This window comes from Lissotriton vulgaris, chromosome 2_1, assembly GCF_964263255.1.
Source record: "Lissotriton vulgaris chromosome 2_1, aLisVul1.2, whole genome shotgun sequence".
Taxonomy (NCBI): Eukaryota; Metazoa; Chordata; class Amphibia; order Caudata; family Salamandridae; genus Lissotriton; species Lissotriton vulgaris.
In genome coordinates this window covers 1,659,650,077-1,659,669,374 of record NC_141687.1, presented here as the reverse complement: position 1 = coordinate 1,659,669,374, position 19,298 = coordinate 1,659,650,077, and the positions used below count along the sequence as shown (strand labels likewise).

General features: G+C 47.9%; 1 protein-coding gene across 3 annotated transcripts in view; it reads left to right on the top strand.

The window, feature by feature from the left end:
- The window catches only part of RCC1 (regulator of chromosome condensation 1), an 89,315-nt gene extending 71,988 nt beyond the window's left edge, over nt 1–17,327 (top strand). For all 3 annotated transcript variants that reach the window (XM_086957576.1, XM_086957575.1, XM_086957574.1), the window contains one exon: nt 15,909–17,327. In XM_086957576.1, the coding sequence (XP_086813702.1) occupies nt 15,909–16,087 (179 nt within the window). In that variant the 3' untranslated portion in view covers nt 16,088–17,327. The remainder of the gene's footprint in view (nt 1–15,908) is intronic.
- Nucleotides 17,328–19,298: the final 1,971 nt, after the last annotated feature.

Here is a 19,298-nt window from a genome sequence, read left to right as displayed (position 1 = left end):
AATACCCACATATAGACGTACACCCGGTCTGTAATAAGTGCCTTTCGCCAGACCATGACGAAGGAAGTTGCCGGGCCTGTGCGAAGTTCAGGTCGAAGAAAACTCTCACGATTCGGCGCGCAGTGCGCCTTGTGGCCAAACAGGCGGCCCCGGATCCAGATAACATCTTCGGCGACCAAGAAGAGGAGGACCAGAGCCATCATCTTCAAATCTCCCCGCCTGAGACGGAGGTCGAGGCTGATCCGGAATATGACGACGACGGAGTCGTGGGTCAAGGCCTTGAATACGTCGACGAGGTAGGGGACGACGTTATGGTTTATGGGGCCGAGGAAGATAGCTCAGGGGACGAGCTATGCCCCGAAGTTGACGAACATCAGGAGAGGGTCGCGGGATCGCCTGTCGGCCTTACCCAAGACCCTGTAGCGCAAGCCACGGCCCCGCCTGCCGGCCCGGCCACGGACATACTTGCTGCGCCGAGGGTTTCGAAACCGAAACTGAAAGCAACGGTCTCGACTGCACCTAAAATGGCCGACCCGAAACCGAAACCGAAAGTTAAGGACTCAATCGTCCCTAAGATGGCGGTCGCCACAGCAAAAACAAATAAACAGGCGGCCTCATCGACTCCGTCGACCTCCGGTCCGCAGAAGTCGAAGAAACACGCCGATTCCACTGGGTCGAAATCGGCGCCGGAGGAGAGATCCTCTAAAAAGGGGGGCACGCACAAGACAAGCGCGCCGGCGCCGGCGAAGCCTGCCAAGGCAACCGGCACAGCCCCGGCTCCAACGGGGACATCTGTGCATCGCTCCAGGGACTCGGGGTCGGCGCCGTCCATCCCTCCAAAAGACCAACGGAACGTCGCATCCGAAGGCAAGGCCACCTCGTCGGTGCCAAATACATCGGTCACCGACGCATCTCTCGTGGCTGCTTCACTACAAAGAATTAAAGACAAGGCTTTTTCTTCGTCGACGCTAACGCCATCGACGCAGAAGGCGGCAGACGTCCCGGTCAAGCCGGCAAGTAAGCTCCTCTTCCTGCTACCGCCAAAAGTGGTGCCGAAGGCCTTTTCCTCGAAATCGACGCCAAAGAAGTCGGAATCTTCTACGGCAGAGACATCTTCGGGTCAAGTGCTCGACCCTGAAGAGGATTCGGAGTGTTTCATAGACGCGGACACGGGGAAGTTAACCCTTTATAAAAGGAAGATCACTTCGCAGCCGGTGGAATCCTACGTCATTCCCCTAAAGAAGAAGAAGTTTCCACAGGACGCCTCAGGCCTCATGGAACCTATCCAGCCTCCTCTGGGAAGGAGCCCAACACCGTCTCCAGACCACTCTGAAAGTGAGGGCTATGGTGTAGATGAACAATACACGTTCCCAGTAAATGAACCTGATGCACAGCCAGATTCTTATTATGGCATTGGGGACCAAGGCACCCAAGATGTGGGGCAAGACCCACAGACTTTCAGTACACGTGCATCCCCTACGGAGGATTCTGCAGGTTTTCATGCACTCATTGAGAGGGCAGCTGCTAATCATGATGTGGACATGCATGCTGACCCAGTTGAGGAGGACTTTCTATTCGACACATTTTCAGTTTCGGAAAGAAATGTAAAGACCCTGCCTATGCTCAAAGGGGTCCTCAAGCATGCTGCGGACATTTTTAAAGAGCCTACCAGGGCGAGGGTGGTCAACCCACGTATTGAAAAAAAGTACAGACCAGCGCCTGCAGACCCTGCATACATTCGAGGACAGTTGCCGCTTGACTCCTTGGTGGTAGCAAACGCACGCAAGAGGGCCAACTCCCAAACAACGGGTGAAGCTCCTCCCCGGATAAGGAGTCCAAAGTGCTAGAGGCAGGAGGCAAAAGAGTGGCTGCGCAGGCTGCCCATTTCTGGCGTATTGCAAATACACAGGCACTACTGGCACGTTATGATAGATCACATTACGACACACTAGAGCAGATTGTAGAACACCTGCCTCCGCAGTTTCAAGAGGGCACCAAGATGATTATACAAGAAGGACAACTGATCTCCAACGCGGCCATAAAGTGCGCACTTGATGTCGCGGACACAGCCGCTAGGGCCATTAACACCAGTGTCATGCTCAGAAGACAGGCTTGGCTCCGCATATCGGGGTTCAAACCTGACATTCAAACAACCATACTTAATCAACCAGTCAATCCGGATAGACTGTTTGGTCCAGATGTTGACACCACCCTGGAAAAGATTAAAAAGGACACTGAAACCGCTAAATCGATGGGGGCCCTACAATCTCAGCAGTTTCGTGGCAATAATTTTCGTCGCTCAGGTGCCCGTGGAGTCACCAGAGGACAGATGGGTCAACAATCACAGTTCCCTAGAGGTGGAGCACAGTCCTCGTACCCCAAACAAAACAAGAGGGGCTACAGGGGAAACAGCAACAAAGGACGTGGCAAAGGAGGCAACAATTCACGCTCCTCTGCCCCGAGCAACCAGTGACTCTCTGTCACTGCCCCCCGACCATTTAACACCTGTCGGGGGGAGAATACAGCAGTTCCTGCCCGTCTGGATCAACATCACCACAGACAGGTGGGTGCGACAGCTTATCCAGTACGGTTATTGTCTAGAGTTAAAGTCCACTCCACCCAACATTCCACCAAGGCAAAGACCTATGTCCGCAGAGCACTTGCACTTATTGCAGCAGGAAGTGTTGGTGATGCTGCAAAAAGGGGCAATCGAGCTCGTGCCAATGGGGGAGGAAGGCACAGGGGTTTATTCCCTGTACTTCCTCATTCCAAAGAAGGACGGATCTCTCAGACCGATTCTGGATCTCCGTCCCCTCAATCTGTACATACTGTCAGAGCATTTCCACATGCTTACACTGCAACAGATTCTTCCTATGTTAAACAAAGGAGACTTCTTAGCAACCTTGGATCTCAAGGATGCTTATTTCCACATTCCGCTACATCCGTCCCACAGAAAGTACCTCAGGTTCACTATACAGGGCACGCATTATCAGTTCAAAGTCCTACCCTTCGGAGTCACAACTGCCCCATGGGTCTTTACCAAGTGTCTGGCGACTGTAGCAGCGCACCTCAGGAGGCAGAACATCCATGTCTACCCCTACCTCGACGACTGGCTCGTTCAAGCCAGGTCGGAACAGCAGTGCGCCGCGGACATGTCGACTACCATTCACCTCCTTCACGACCTGGGTTTCTCGTTGAATTACCCGAAGTCACACCTTCAGCCGGCACACGTCCGGCAGTTTCTGGGGGCGACAATCAATACCCTGACGGCCTCGGCACAACCAAACCAGGTCAGGATAGACTGCATACAGTCTTTAATCCAGAAGTTCAGACCGGGACACTCACTTCCAGCAAGAGTGTTCATGCAGTTGATAGGCATGATGGCCTCCTGCATCTTCATAGTCCCTCACGCACGGTTGCATATGCGCCCGCTCCAGGAGTGCTTAGCAAATCAGTGGACACAGGCTCAGGGACAATTAACAGACCTAGTGTTGGTTACCAGTCGGGCATACAACTCTCTGCATTGGTGGACTCCACACAACCTTTGCAAGGGCCGACTGTTCCAGGAGCCAGTGCCTCAGGTTATCCTGACAACGGACGCATCTCTCCAGGGATGGGGAGCACACCTGCTCACTTACACAGTGCAGGGACTATGGACGACGCAGCAACAGAAGATGCACATCAACTATCTAGAACTGATGGCGATCTTCATGGCACTCAAGTCCTTCATTGTACATCTGTGCAACAAGGTGGTGTTAGTCCGGACGGACAACATGACCGCGATGTACTACATCCAAAAACAGGGGGGCACCCACTCACCACAGCTGTCTCACCTGGCTCAGAGCATGTGGAAGTGGGCCATTCAGAGGAACATCTTCCTCATGGCAGAACACCTCCCGGGGAAGGACAATCAGATGGCGGATCTGCTCAGCAGATACAGTCATCAAATGCACGAGTGGGAGATACATCCATCGGTACTCCAGCCGTACTTCCAAAGGTGGGGGCGTCCGGACATAGACCTGTTCGCCACAAGGGAGAACGCAAAATGCCAAAGCTTCGCCGCCAGGTTCCCACACCCCCAATCGCAGGGCAATGCGATATGGATGAACTGGTCAGGCAAATTTGCTTACGCTTTTCCCCCGACACCCCTGATACCACTGGTGGCGAGGAAACTACGGCAACACTCCATGACACTCATCCTAGTTGCTCCAACGTGGGCGCGCCAAGCATGGTACACCACGTTCCTCGAACTCTCAGTGGTCCCGCATCAAAGACTGCGCCTCACGCCCAGACTTCTGACGCAGAACCATGGAGAAATTCAGCATCCAGATCCGCAACAGCTCAACCTGGCGATCTGGCTCCTGAAGTCTTAGAGTTTGGGTACCTAAACCTACCTCCTGAATGCATGAACATCATCAAGGAGGCGAGGAAGCCGTCAACCAGAGCATGCTATGCCGCAAAATGGAAGCGTTTTGTCATTTACTGTGCAGACAATGACATAAACCCGCTAGATGCATCTATCCCTAACATCATTTGCTATCTGTTGCACCTTTATAAGTGCAAACTAGCGTTCACTTCTATTCGGATACATCTATCCGCCATCGCAGCTTACCTTCAAAATAGGCAGCATCTCTCAGTCTTCAGGGTGCCTGCCATTAAAGCGTTTCTTGAAGGCCTGAAACGAGTCATTCCCCCAAGAACACCGCCAGCTCCCGTGTGGAACCTCAATGTGGTCCTCACCAGACTGATGGGACCACCGTTTGAGCCAATGCACTCGTGCGAACTGCAATTCCTAACGTGGAAAGTTGCTTTCCTAATTGCCATTACGTCACTAAGACGCGTAAGTGAGTTGCAAGCACTCACGATACAAGAGCCATTCATCCAGATTCATCCAAATAGGGTAGTACTACGTACCAACCCCAAATTCCTTCCAAAGGTGGTGTCACATTTTCATCTCAACCAAACTATCGATTTGCCCGCATTCTTCCAGAACCCACAGACGGTGGCGGAAAGGATGCTCCATACGTTAGACGTGCGGAGGGCATCGATGTACTACATAGACAGGACACAACACTTTAGGAAGACAAAACAACTCTTTGTTGCCTTCTCACCACAACACAAAGGCAACCCAATTTCCAAAGCAGGAATAGCCAGATGGATTGTTAAGTGCATTCAAATCTGTTATCATAAAGCCAAGCGTACTTTAACAATACCCCCAAAGGCACACTCCACACGCAAGTTGGGGGCATCCATGGCTTTCCTTGGAAACATTCCTCTAGAGGACATTTGCAGAGCAGCCACGTGGGTTACACCACATACCTTTACAAAACACTACTGTGTTGATGTACATTCCAAACAGCAAGCGGCTGTAGGGCAGGCTGTTCTCAAGACACTTTTTCAGGTTTCTGCAGCTGGCACGGGCAACCGCCGCTGATGGAGGGACTGCTATGTATTCTATGCAAAGATATGAATTTAGCAGCCCACATGCCTCGAACTGAATATGCTACTTACCAGTATGCATCTGTTCTTGGCATGTAGGGCTGCTAACATTCATATCGCCCACCCTCCTCCCCGGTGCCTGTCGCAGCTGCAGATATACTATTGTATTCAATCATTAGCATGGACATCCTTTACACTTTTCACTCCATCCTTTGCCACAATGGCGAAAAACAATCTGGGGATGGAGCCGATGCCCATGCGCACTGTAGTCCAGGGGAGGAGCCACCCATCTCAGGATACTTCGAAGACTCTTCCAGGACAACAATGTGCGATCATCCGGACCCAACACTAGGTGGCGATCTAATGCAAAGATATGAATGTTAGCAGCCCTACATGCCAAGAACAGATGCATACTGGTAAGTAGCATATTCAATGTGCTTCACCTCTCCTCCTACACCTTCGGGGTGGAGTTGGCAGAGGTGGACACACCTACTCTATTCTTCCTCTTTTTTTCTGTCCAGAGTGGCGGTCTAAACTGGGAGCTGCTAGCAGCAGAGGCTTTGGCGGGGGGAGGAGTGGTGTTGCATTACAAAAGTGACAGACCTTTTGAAGCTTCCCTCTTGAACACTGTGCCCATCCCATGATAGCAGGTGTGGCACTTCTGCCAGGATTGCTTTGTTTCTGGTCCTAGAGTGGAGGCTCTCACCACAGAGGTCCTGAAACATGTTTGGTGTTGTCAGGCTGCCTAAAGCTACTCTGATCACAACTGGGTTGGTAGGTTTTCAGGGGGCACTTCTGAGGTGTTCTCGGAGCATCTGTCAACAAATACCACACTGACCTCAGTGTGGTTTTGAGAGGAGTAGTTTGGTGCGAAACACTTCTGTGTTCAGAGAAGCTATCCTGGTGCTGTTGAACTTGAGTTGTCGCGTTTCCAGCCATGAACTCTCTATGGTCGCCTGGCACTTACCATATTTAAGAATAGACTTAAATATTGCAGGGGCATATCTGCTCATGCGCATATCTGCTCATGCAGATCTGCCCACACGTTATATAGTGCACTCTGCCTTCTGGCTGTAAGACCTGCAAGAGGGGTGACATACCTGTACCTTAGATAGTGCTAGTTGGCATGGCACACAGGCAGTGTCATGTGGACTTTCTCGTTTGTCTGCACCAGGGCATGCATGCTTCAGTGGCTGTCTGCATGGCCTAGGTGAGTGGTTCCTAGGGAACCCTCTTTAGTCCCAATGCCCTAGGTACCATTTACTAAGGCTAACTGAGGAACAGTTTTCTGGAAGAAGCATTTGCACGGGTGACCTGGTTGACAGGGACCCTGTGCACTATAATCGAAACCACATAATTTTCCAGGCAAAAAGTGGGAGGCTAACCATGTCACATTGTATTTTCTCACAAATACAATAGAAGCGGTCAGATTGGAGGTACCCTGACCCCATGGGTGCATTGTAGGGGTCTTTTGAGACCCCTTATGAGTCTACAAATGCTGTAAATCAGTTTTTTCCTTCCCATAAGCGGGGAGTCACAGACCTGTTGTGATGCTCAGTTCAGAACCGCTCACCTGCTTGCAGACTCGCACCCACTCAGATTCATACTCATTCTGACCCGCTTAAACTCTCACCCGCAGGGACTCGCGCATCCACTCAGACCCACGCATCCACTCACACACTAAGTCATGCACCCACTCAGACTTGCGCACTCACACCCACTTAGACTCAAGCACACACTCACAGACCCACTCAGTCATGCACCCACAGATCCACACAAACCCACTCTGACTCACACATCCACTCGTGTACCCACTGAGTCTCGCACCCACTTGCAGACCCACAGTCACGCTTCCACTCAGACTTGTACACCCGCGACTCACTAAAAATTTACGCTTAACCACACAGCCACTGAGTCACACACAGACCCACTTACATCCTGGACTCGCGCACTCACAGGCCTACTCAGACTCTTGCACCTGTTCGCACCAGCGAGACACTTATGCAGCCCCTACCAGACCCATTCACTCGCTCACTGTCAAAGGTTACTGGCTACAAATAGGAAATAAAATTCATTTTGTTTAAACCTTTTGATATTCACTTTAAAAAAACAAGGGAATTTTTTTTTTTTTTTAAGACCGCAGAAATTCACCAACTAAACCAAAGTTAACTGGGACGTTCTAGTTGGACTCAGATCTCACGCATACTAAACCATAGAAATTCAGCCAGAATTTACCTGAGCGAACTATAACTTACGCCCCCGCAATGCACATGAGTCACACATTGCATCACTCAAAACGTGATCAGTGTGGTCACTGATGACCTGAAATGACATCACTGACATCATCCACAGAACCATTCACACTCCTATACAACTTTTCATACACCCACTCACAGACTCATACAAATACTCAACACAACCACTCACTTATTATTATTATTGGGTTTTGTAGAGCGCGTAGTCACCCGTAAGTATCCCAGCGCTAAGATCCTCACAGACAAGAGGGTAACGGGGGAAGTGACAGGAAGGAGGAGGGGAGGGCTCAAGGGAACAGGTGAATTTTTAACCGTTTCCTGAATCTGAGATAGTACAGATACGCATACCAGTTACTCACCCAAAAAGCCAGTCACTTTATTATTATTATTATTATTATTATTATTACCACCACTTATAAAGCGCACGGCTACCCCCAACATGGGTGTCCCGGCGCTAGCAACAGCAGGATAGCGCACGGTTACCCCCAACGGGGGTGTCCCGGCGCTAGTAAAAGCAGGATAGCGGTAGCTAAGGGATTTAGGGAAGGCTGAACAGCCAAGTTTTCAATGTTTTCCTGAACAATATGTCTTTGCTTTCCTGATGTGTATCTGCATGGTGTTCCAGCGTGCAGCTTTTTTTTTACAGAGAACGAGCACCCACCGATTCTCGCTTTTTTGTAACAAGGAGCTATTCATAGTTCCTGGAGGTTGGATCTAAGGGCCCTAGTCTGGGTATATTTCTGTATTCTTGCTTTAGGATAGTTAGGGCCTCTCTCCCTCAGAGCCCTATATGCTATGGTTAGTGCTTTAAAATCTATTTTCTTTACTGGAAGCCAGTGGAAGCTTCGCAGGTGGGGGGAGATGTGATGACTGAGTGGGACGTTCCTAATCCACGTTGCGGCTGAATTTTGAATGATCTGAAGTTTCCTAATTAAATATGCAGGAAGGCCCAAATACAGACTGTTGGCATAGTCTAATTGTGAGGTGATCAGAGCATGAACCACAGTCTTCCTGCTATCCATAGGGAGGAAATTAAGAAACCTACGTAGAGTTTTTAGTTTCCAGAAACATTAAGAAGAGATGATTGACCAGTGCTTTGCCTGTGAGTGCAGAGTCGAATTTGAAGCGGCTGCATCTGGTTGAAAATAGCACCTCTGTTTTATCTGGTTTTTAACTTCAGGCAGTTGTCTGTCATCCAAGATGAAATATTGAGCAGACTCTGCCTGAAGTTGGAGAAGGCTGCCTCCGTGTGCTCCTTAAAGGAGAACACCAGCTGGGTGTCCTCAGTGTAGGAGACAGCCTTAACATCCCATTCCTCAACCAGAGGGGCCAGACAGACATTAAAGAGTGTGAGGCTCAATGCCGAACCCTGATCCTTTTTAGAGGATTTAATGAGGCCTTGTTCTGCTTGTGTAAAACTTCACCTGTTTCATGAGGACCCTCGTAACAAGTGCATCTATTGCCTGTACCCGGACCATGAGGTGAGGAACTGCAAGTTTTACAGGACTTTTTCTTCTAAGACCCTAAAAGATAGAGAGGCCGTCTCCTTCTGTGGCTACAGAGGTTGAAGACTACAGACAATCCTCTGTCTGATGTGGAGAGTGTGTCTTCTCTTAAACGTGGGTCGGAGACTGAGATGCCTTCTCCTTTTCTAAAAAGGAAGAAGTTTGTGAACGCTCCAAAGTCTGTCTCCCCACGGGATCTGCCGGCCTCTACGCCTACGGGACCTGGTTCTCTGGCATCTCAGTCCCAAGCTGTGCCCTCGTCATCCAAAGCAAGTGCCAGCTCGTTGATGTGCCCGTCGACAACTACCAGATCAGTCGACATTGTGCCTACGATGACTGACATGCTCTGTGTCGACGAAGACGACAACGTCCGCATCGTCGACGACGAATCAAGAGGTTAGGCCCATAACCTCCATTGTGAAGATCTCGTCGACTACCTTGCCAAAGAAGCATTCGTCGACTATGGCTTCGTAGACGCGTCGCTCGTCGACGGTACCACCTTCGTCGACGGTACCACCTTCGTCGACGGTACCACCTTCGTTGACTGTACCACCTTCGTCGACTGTACCACCTTCGTCGACGGTACCACCTTCGTCGCCGGTACCACCTTCGACCACCTCCTCGTCAACCGCTCAGTCGACGGCGAAGACCTCGTCGACAACAGCCGCACCATTGACTGGAAAAGTCCAGGCTCCGTCGGCGGCTTCCGCTTCTTCGTCGACGCCTTGTTCTACATTGGCGAATCCATCCACGAATGTTTCGACCACGAGCCCGTCGATGGGACACTATTCTCTGGCAACTGCAACCACCTTTACTGTGGTGACGGCTTCTATTGTAAAACGTCCCGCTCCGCTGGTTTTGAGTCCTCTTCAAGGTGGTTCTGGCCCCCTTGCTCAACTCTTTGCGTCTGCAGAGGAGTAATCTTCGGATGGGTCTTATGTTGATGACACCTTTTGTCCTGCAGCAAGTCCTTCGGAGCTCAATATAAAATATCCGGACTAAGAGGATGAGATCAATGATGACAGTGGTTCACTCTTCCCAGTTCACGATGACCAGCTGGATGTTGACCACGAGGGTCCTATGACACAAATACCGGTGTCTTTGATATCGAACCTTCAGCACATGTTAGATGATTATAATTGTAGATTCCCACCTTCTGCGCATAATCCGCCTACTCCGCCTCCTCCACCACGAGATCCACTTCCTGTTGTTCAGCCAAAATCGCCAGTTCTTCCTGGTGCTGATAAGGACGTCCGCAATGATACGGACCAGGACGACTACGCTGTCCTTACAGATTGGGACAACTATTGGGCCCAGACCCCGTCTCCTCCTGCTTCTCCCCTGGCTTCTTTCCCAGTGGACATTAGGGGTTTCCACAACTTAATGGGGAGAGCCGCGAAGCGTTCATCTCCCCATGGACGTCAAACCGCAAAACAGTTTCCTTTATAACTTCAAGGATCAACCTTTGAAGCAAGTGCATACCATCCCAATAATTGACTTTATATGCAGGAGGGACTTAAACTTATGGAACGGCCTAACTCCATCCCGGCCGTGCTTCCGCGCCTTGACAAGAAGTACAAGGTGCCTGCGGCTTCACCTGCATGCCTTGTGTCACAACCGAAGGCTGACTGTCATAACGCAAGCCGCCCAAAAGAGGTTGCGTAACCCGGCACCGGATCAGGAGGGTCGCGGCCTGGATACAATTGGAAAGAAATTAATCACTATGGCTGCTACAACGGTCAGGGCGGCAAACTCCTTGGCCATTCTCGGTTATATGACCGTCAGATGTGGTCAGAGATCGCGGCTTTGGTTGACCTACTTCCGGAATCCTCCAGGGCAGAAGCCCATAAGATCGTGCAAGAGGGAGAGAAAATTACTCTGAAATTATAGACTGTGCAATTGATATTTCCTCTACGGGTTTCAGACAGCTCGCAGGTGCTGCAGTCTTAAGGAGGCAGGGCTGGCTTAAGGCTACGGCTTTTTGGCCTGAAGTGCAGGCAAGAGTGCTCGACTTGCCTTTTGATGGGGAGTCCCTCTTCGGCAAGCATGTGGACAACGCTTTAGAGTCCATCAAGAAAGACACTGACACTACTCGTGCCCTGGAATCTCTCCAGTGCCAGAAGCGGCCCTTTCGTGGAGCACGTGGCAGGGATACTTTCTCCAATTTTCGTGGCTCCTCCCAGTACTGCTCCTAGGGGTAAAACAAGCAGCGCTACTCCTATCAAACTCAGAATAGGCAATCCGATTCCAGGACTTATCGAAGGAAAAGTATCTACAGAGGAGGTGCTACCTCTAAAAAAGTGACTTTCCATGGGTCAAGTGTTCTCCTGCTCTGAAAATTGGAGGTCGAATCTCCCAACACTTCTGCAATTGGTCAAAAATAACTTCAGATCGTTGGTATTGGATGTCATCTTAAAGGGCCACGCTCTCGAATTTCTAAAATTTCCACCCACCCTCTGGCCCCCTACATTTGAAGGAACTGTTTGCACAGGTCGCAATTATGATAGAGAAAGGGGCTGTCTAAGTGGTTCCTCGATTACAACAAGGCAAGGGCTTTTATTCCTGCTTTTTCCTTATCAGGAAAAAATCAGTAGTGGCGCCCTCAACAAGTTCATCAAATCCCAAACATTTCGGATGCTGACCTTGCTGGAAATGTTAAAGTTCCTGAATCCCGGAGAATTCCTCTCCACAATCGACCTCCAAGATGCATACTTTCATGTGCCAATCCATCTGACACAGGAAGTACCTTTGCTTCACAGTGGGATCGAAACACTTCCAATTCAAAGTTTTACCTTACTGCCTTCATTCCGTTCCGAGAGTCTTCATAAAGATCATGGCTCCGGTTGCGGCTTTTCTGCGCCTACAGGGCATACAGTTCTACCCTTATTTAGACGACTGCCTGATAAAGGCTCAAACCTTTCATGCAGCAAGGCAACTCACCCAGACTTTCCTATCCGTCTTTCACGCCTTGGGTCTGTCCATCAACCACGACAAATCACATGTCCGTCCAGCACAACAAAGAATCTTTCTAGGGGCATTAATCGACTCTCGTCTGGCGAAGGTGTTTGTTTCGCAGGAGCGACAAGATCGCATCGTCAAGATGGTGGCTCTTCTACGCTCGAAGGTCCGCTTCTATCCGGATGTTAAAATCTTTTCTGGGCATGGCATCATCCTGCATACAGCTGATCCCCAATTGCAGGCTACACATGCGAGTCCTCCAAGAGGAGTTGGACAAACAATGGCGGCAAGTCTCAGGACCCCCCCCCCCCACCCCACATTCAGGGCGCATTGGAATGGTGGGCTCACTTTCCAAACATCGCCATCGGGTGGCCGTTCCAGGACACAGACCCCACGCTTACCCTTACGACGGACGCTTCCTTAGAGGGTTGGGGTGCTCACCTCGAAGGGTTGTCAGTCAAGGGCAAATGGACGGCAGATCAATGCACATGGCACATAAATCGCCTGGAACTCTTGGCTATCTTCCTCGCCCTAAAATCTTTCCGGCTGGTGGTGGAAGGGAAGTCACTGCTGGTGCGTACAGACAACACCACCAGTATGCACTACCACAACAAGCAAGGGGGTACGAGGTCTCTTCTGCTATCTAGACAGGCACAACATATCTGGCAATGGGCGATTAATCGAGTCCAGCTAACAGCAGTTCACGTACCGGGTGCCTCCAACGCTTTTGCCGACTCTCTCAGCAGATCTGGACAATCCCGAGTGGGAACTCCATCAACCGACTCTGGAGTATGTGTTTCGCTTGTGGGGCCAGCCGGAGCTGGATCTGTTTCCGACTCCACTCAACCGCAAATGCCTACGCTTCGCAAGTCTGCATCCCCACAGCGGATCGAGCGGGAATGCGTTTTCGATCAACTGGTCGAGAGAATTCGCTTACGCTTTTCCGCCGATCCCTCTGAATCCACGCCTATTGCACAAGACGAGACTTCAGCCGTGTCACATCCTGTTGATTGCTCCCAGGTGGCCTCGTCGCCCGTGGTTCACGGATCATTTTTTATTTATTTATTTATTTTTTTCCCCCCAGTGCGATCAGATTCTTCTGTGTCCCCTGTCACATCTTCTCGCCAGGGCCAGATTTGCCATCCGGATCCAGCCTCTTCAGCTTCACGCTTGGAACCTGAGCACAATGAGTTTGCACATCTGAATATTGCTCCTGAGTGCAGAGAGGTGCTTGCTCATGCATGCGCTCCTTCCACAGTCAATACCTATAAACTGAAATGGAAACTGTTTTGTCTGGTGCCACAAGGAGAAGGTTCATCCTCTGCTTGCCACTCCTGAGCAAATCTTGCTTTTTTTCCCTCCTTTTGGCAAAGTCGGGACTCTCGCATTCCACTCTTAAAGTCATCCTGGCCGAGATTTCCCGCTTTCGCCACTGTTTCCACGTCACTGTACTCCTATCGTATCATTCGTCAGTTTTTTAAGGGTCTGTTCCGGATGTTTACAACTATCCGGCGTCCACCACCTGCTTGGCTTTTAAATCTGGTCTTATCACAGCTCCTCCGACCTCCTTTCGCGCCTATTCATTCAGCTGAATTGAAAATCCTTACTTTGAAAGTTGCCCTCCTCCTCGCACTTACATCCTCCAGGCGAGTGAGCGACATCCAAGCTTTCACCATCCAGCCTCCTTTTCTTCAATTCTCCAGGGACGCTGTTACACTTCGTACAAATCCTACATTTATTCCTAAGGTTCCTTCAGACTTCCACTTTAATGAACCTGTCATTCTCAAGACTTTTTTTCCCAGACCCTCAGTCTCCCGCTGAGCACTCTCTTCATTCTTTGGACTTGAAGCGCTGCCTCAAATTCTATATTCAACGCACTGCTGCTTTTCATAAATCAGACCAGCTCTTTGTGGCATATGGACGGATGCGCAAGGGACATCTGGTCACTAAACAATCCAATACTCAATGGATTTTCTCTGCCATCTCCTTCTGGCAAGCCTCTTTCTGCTCCGGTGCGAGCACACTCGACGAGGGCAGTTGCATCCTCTACCGCCCTATTTGCTGGAGTGCCTCTACATCAGATCTGCAGGGCGGCAACGTGGTCCAGCAGGCACACGTTCACGAGGCACAACTGTCTGGAGACAGCTGACGCTGCAGACACTGCTGTGGGTCAAGCGGTGCTACGAAATCTCTTCAGATGAAGGTGAGCCTCTGTTGCTTCCCGCCTCCTGTCATAAAAGGTTTTTTCATTGAGAGAGATATATATATATATATCTCGTGAGGGCTTTGGTGGTGTCTGAAAAATAAAATCAAAGCCCCAAATTGGGTCTGCCTTGTCTTCTTTGTGAATCCGGCAGGAAGTTACAGCAGGAGCAAGCGCGATTGAATGTGTATGTGTGTGTGTATATATATATATATATATATATATATATATATATATATATATATATATATATATATATATATATATATATATATATATATATATATATATTTAGTTCAGATGTGCATTTATTTGCTTGCATTTGTTCTTATTGCCTTTTATGACTCATGTGTTGGCGTACTTATTCAAGCATGTGAATCTATGAAAGACACCCTAATACTGGAGAAGTACAAAAGTTACTTACCTGTAAACTGTGGTTCTCCAGTATTGGTGTCTTTCATAGTCACATGCGACCCACCCTTCCTCCCCTCAGAGGCTCTCTTCTCCTCATGCACTCTTGGTCACTTTGGTGCTCCGAAAATCTGAGGGCTTGAGCTTCTGAGGAGAAGGTTATAGAGGGTGCTGCAGCCTGATTGGCTGGAATGTGGACCTTTATAATGACATGGATATGTTACTAAAGTGAATTCTTCCTTTAGCCTTCTATGGGCCTATGTTCTAGGGTACTTTTACATTTCTTCTTTGTGTGTGTGTGTGTATATATGAAGGATGAAGCGAGACCCAATTATTCGGTGTGAATTATTTTATTGCCCAACACCAGTCAGCCATGACACGTTTCGGCTACCAAAAGCCTTGATTGGTAGCCGAAACGCGTCATGGCTGACTGGTGTTGGGCAATAAAATAATTCACACTGAATAATTAGGTCTCGCTTCATCCTTCTGCTCGGCTGTGTTTGGACGACTATGTACCGAAAATATCTCCGGGACTGCTTCCCTGGACACAGCGAGACCCCTCCACAACTGGGCAAGTACGGCTTGAAGCAACGGTCCCAGCTACTGGGGGGATATATACTATTTTATGTACCGTGGGACTTCCACTTCGACGAAGGGGAATTATTCAAGCATGTGAATCTATGAAAGACACCAATACTGGAGAAGCACAGTTTACAGGTAAGTAACTTTTGTTCTTTCTTTTTAGTTCTGGTCTTTTTTTCATGATCTTAGTACTTTAAAAACCACAAACATTGACAATGCCAAAGTGTATGGCTTGGAAAGCATGAACTTTATTTGCTCATGCAGTATGTAAAAGAAGTTGGCAAACCTATATGAGTGGTTCAGCTGTACCATTGTGCGCAAAAACAGAATATGAATGACCCATGAACAGACAAATGAAGGAAGTGGACTGACCAAAAGCGCCTCTGAATACTATGTGTAGATTTTTATGATTTTGTTAGGAAAACTAAGCTAGTCTCTTCAATCGAGACCTCTAAAGTGACACTTGGTCCAAAAGTTATATCCTCTTTTCTCTAAAAAAGGACCTCCTAGATGGTGTTCCCTTTATGTTTACGACCCTTTTGTTTTCTCTTTTAGGGCGAGTCTTCTCTTGGGGCATGGGCACCAACTACCAGCTGGGTAATGGGGAGGAGGATGATGCCTGGAGTCCATTTGAGATGGTGGGGAAGCAGCTTGAAAACCGTGCAGTTCTGTCAGTATCCAGTGGTGGACAGCATACAGTCTTGCTAGTTCAAGACCAGGAGGAACACAGTTGATGATTGCCTGCTATTCAAAGGACTCTGGAACGAAATCCCGTTATCAACAGATTTGAACAAATGTAGCTTTCCTTTTGGATCAGTGGACTACAAATCACAAATGTGCTCGCTCCTTCTAAAAAAAGAAAATCTAATAATAACTTAACATATCTGCATGCCTGGGTGGAACTTTATCAAGGCTAGACTCCTCTCTATACGTTAGTCTCTGCTCTTGTGAGGCTCTGTATTACTGATTTTACGCTCGCACAACAAGACTCCTTTCGTGTTTATTGCAATGCAAATTTATACTAGCTAGTTGGCAGGCAATAGCTACATGGTGACACCCTGTCAAAGTACTTTTTAAGAGTTCGCCAGAGGGCTTCTGTACCGTTCACTAAGCTTTGTTCAAAAGCTTGTTCTTCCTTGTGGACACACTGAACACTACACCAGTGTTACCTCATTGTTAGGTGTATTTTATTTTTCATGCGAAGTGGGAATGGGCCTGTGACAATTGTTCTTCCTTCAAAACTGGTGTAAACCTACCTGGTTTTAAAAACTGGCTTTCATAGTGGTTATGCTAGTCAATCCTGCTTCATCTCCTGCCTCCATAGCCCTTCCTGCTGTTTCTCCCAGGCTCTGCAGAGACATTTTCACATATTTGCCTCCATCCTCTTTCTCACTTTCTTAGACTCACCATGTCTGTTTAATTGTACATTTTGCTTGCCGGTAAAGTCATACCATTGGAAAAGCTAGAGCGAGAGGCCAAATATGCCAATCAAGTTAAGGAAAGTGACCACTATTCATTGAAATCAGCCTTACCATCTCTGATACTTTGCACATCCCATTAGTTTAGCTGAAGTCTCTAAAGCTGCATCACAGGGGCTCCTTCCTCTTATCAGAACTAAAAGCAAAGTTTAGTTTCACACTGTCTCCCCGAATCCCAAATAGGAAGGATCCTCCTGCATTTAACTAATAGTTGTGAGGGACTGAGCCTCTGGACTGATCACGTTTACAGTGGGATGTATGTGTTGCCTTCATGTTATACACCTTGTTCTCCATACCCACTGTCCCACAGGAGCACCCTCCCTTCCTGTCTATTTCCTTAGGGTTTACCAACAGCAATACGTATTAACACATTCTGTACAAAACAATCAAAAGTTATTTTTTTAACGAACAAGTAAACTATTTTGAACGGGGATTTGGAGGGGGTGGGGGAACCTGGGAAATCTTGGCTTTTTAATAAATACGCTTTTTTTAAGCACCAGGTTTTTTATGTTGTGTAAAACATTGTGTTCTGTGTTACATGCCTCTTGATTACCTATCCATAACCTCAGTTTATTTTTTTTCACCAAGTGTTGGTTTGCTTTCATTTGACAGGGTAACAATGTGGATTTAGTACTTTCTGAGGGTGAATAATCTATGGCTGAGTTTAAATATTTAGAGGAAATTGCCCTCTGCTTGGAAGAGCATTTCTGAACCCGAGGCGGTCCTGACCTTCAAGGATTTCGGATTCATGGGGTTATTATGAAACCTTGCCCGAATGGTCTGCTTTTAAGCTGAGAGGATGGCTTTGTCGCTTCCTGTTGCAATTCCAGAAAGTGTTTATGCAGATTAAATGCCTTATAAAATTCCTACTGACTTTGTTTGACCACCTTCTCAGACAATCGTTACCCATCTGTACTAGTACTCTCCGTGCAAGTCCCAGACTTTCTAGTGTTGATTTCTGAGTAGATGCAAGGGGAGGGGGTTTACTATGTTGTCAGTGGCAATGTACTGGGTGGGGATAATTCTATTGTCTAGATATGGACACTGGCATATGTACATCCTACTGGAGTAACAAAGGCACACTATATCGGGCTGGTCTCAATGCTTCAATGTTTATTTTGAACTGCTCCCAATGCATTTTGATCCGAAACTGGTCTTGCTGTTCCTCATAGCGCCATACAAAGGTAATGTCTATGTGTGTGTGTAGTGAATTAAACATAGAAACAGGACACAATGTCGCAGTCTTAGAATGGGGGGGTCACTTTGCAAGAAAAAAACTGACTCCTCTATTAAGCTATTATCCAAATGTACTCCTGTCATATTTCCAATGTTATCATCAAAAATAAGTGTTACCCTGTGTCCCTAAGAACCTGGGTGTATAATGAGTTCTGTTAGGTACTTCTATTGCTTTGTGTAATTAAAACTATAACACCTATGTATGCAGACCAGTCAATTGACTGAAACATTGAGTAGACCAGGTCTACAAAATAGGTAGTGTGATCCTATACTTAACCAATGTTTAACACTCCATAATGCAAATCAATATGGAAAGAAATAAACCACACAACAAAGCAATCCTGTATCCAACTTATAACATACAATCATATAGCCTAATATTATACCGTTTTTTTCGTGTAGGGCTGTAAACACTAACCTAAAGCCGACAACCTGACTAAAGCGATTTAGTGACATAGTGCTTATTGAAACAGTATAAAAATGTACATAACACAAAATGTCTTTCCTTTGTGTATTGACTAGTTAAACATCCACTGTTTCACAATTTTACTTTCATTTTAGAGGATGGTTGACCAGGGACATGGAACGGTTAAATTATTGATGTTTTGACCCTTTGTGTATGTGTTCGCTTTTACACATCACGGCGGGTCTTCCTCAGGACTAGTAAAATATGGACAGCCAAGTTGTAGAAAATCCACAGCATGGGATCCGTCGGTATCGCTTAGTCATCTTCTAGCAAGGGGTTGATGGTTCCAAAATTACAAAGAGCCCCGGCATGCACCTAAAGTTCACTTCTGTAGTAGGGGTATCTCTGTTATAGGCATAATCTAGTGAATAGTCCTGCCCATGTGCATGGACCCCGGAGCAATCAAAAATAATCTCTTAAGCTGTCTTCAGTGCAGTCCTGCATAGACACTGAAGAGAAAATTAAAGACAATAATGCAGCCTATATTCACAAGGCTACGCTGTCCAGCACTTCAACCAGAAATGCAAAGGACAATCCACCAATATCACATTAAACGCAGCCTGCTAAGTTTCACCAATAGAGAAACATCCCCTTCCCAAAATCCTTGGAATGATAGAGAGGAAGGGATGGACAGACAAGCCCCATAGGTTGACAATGTGTCTGGAAAAGGTATACCATGCCTTTTAAGGAACTCTCCAGAGACCCTCTGTATCCCAGGATGCACAGCAATAGTAGTTTTACTTTCAGTTCTTTTTTCCGGCTCCT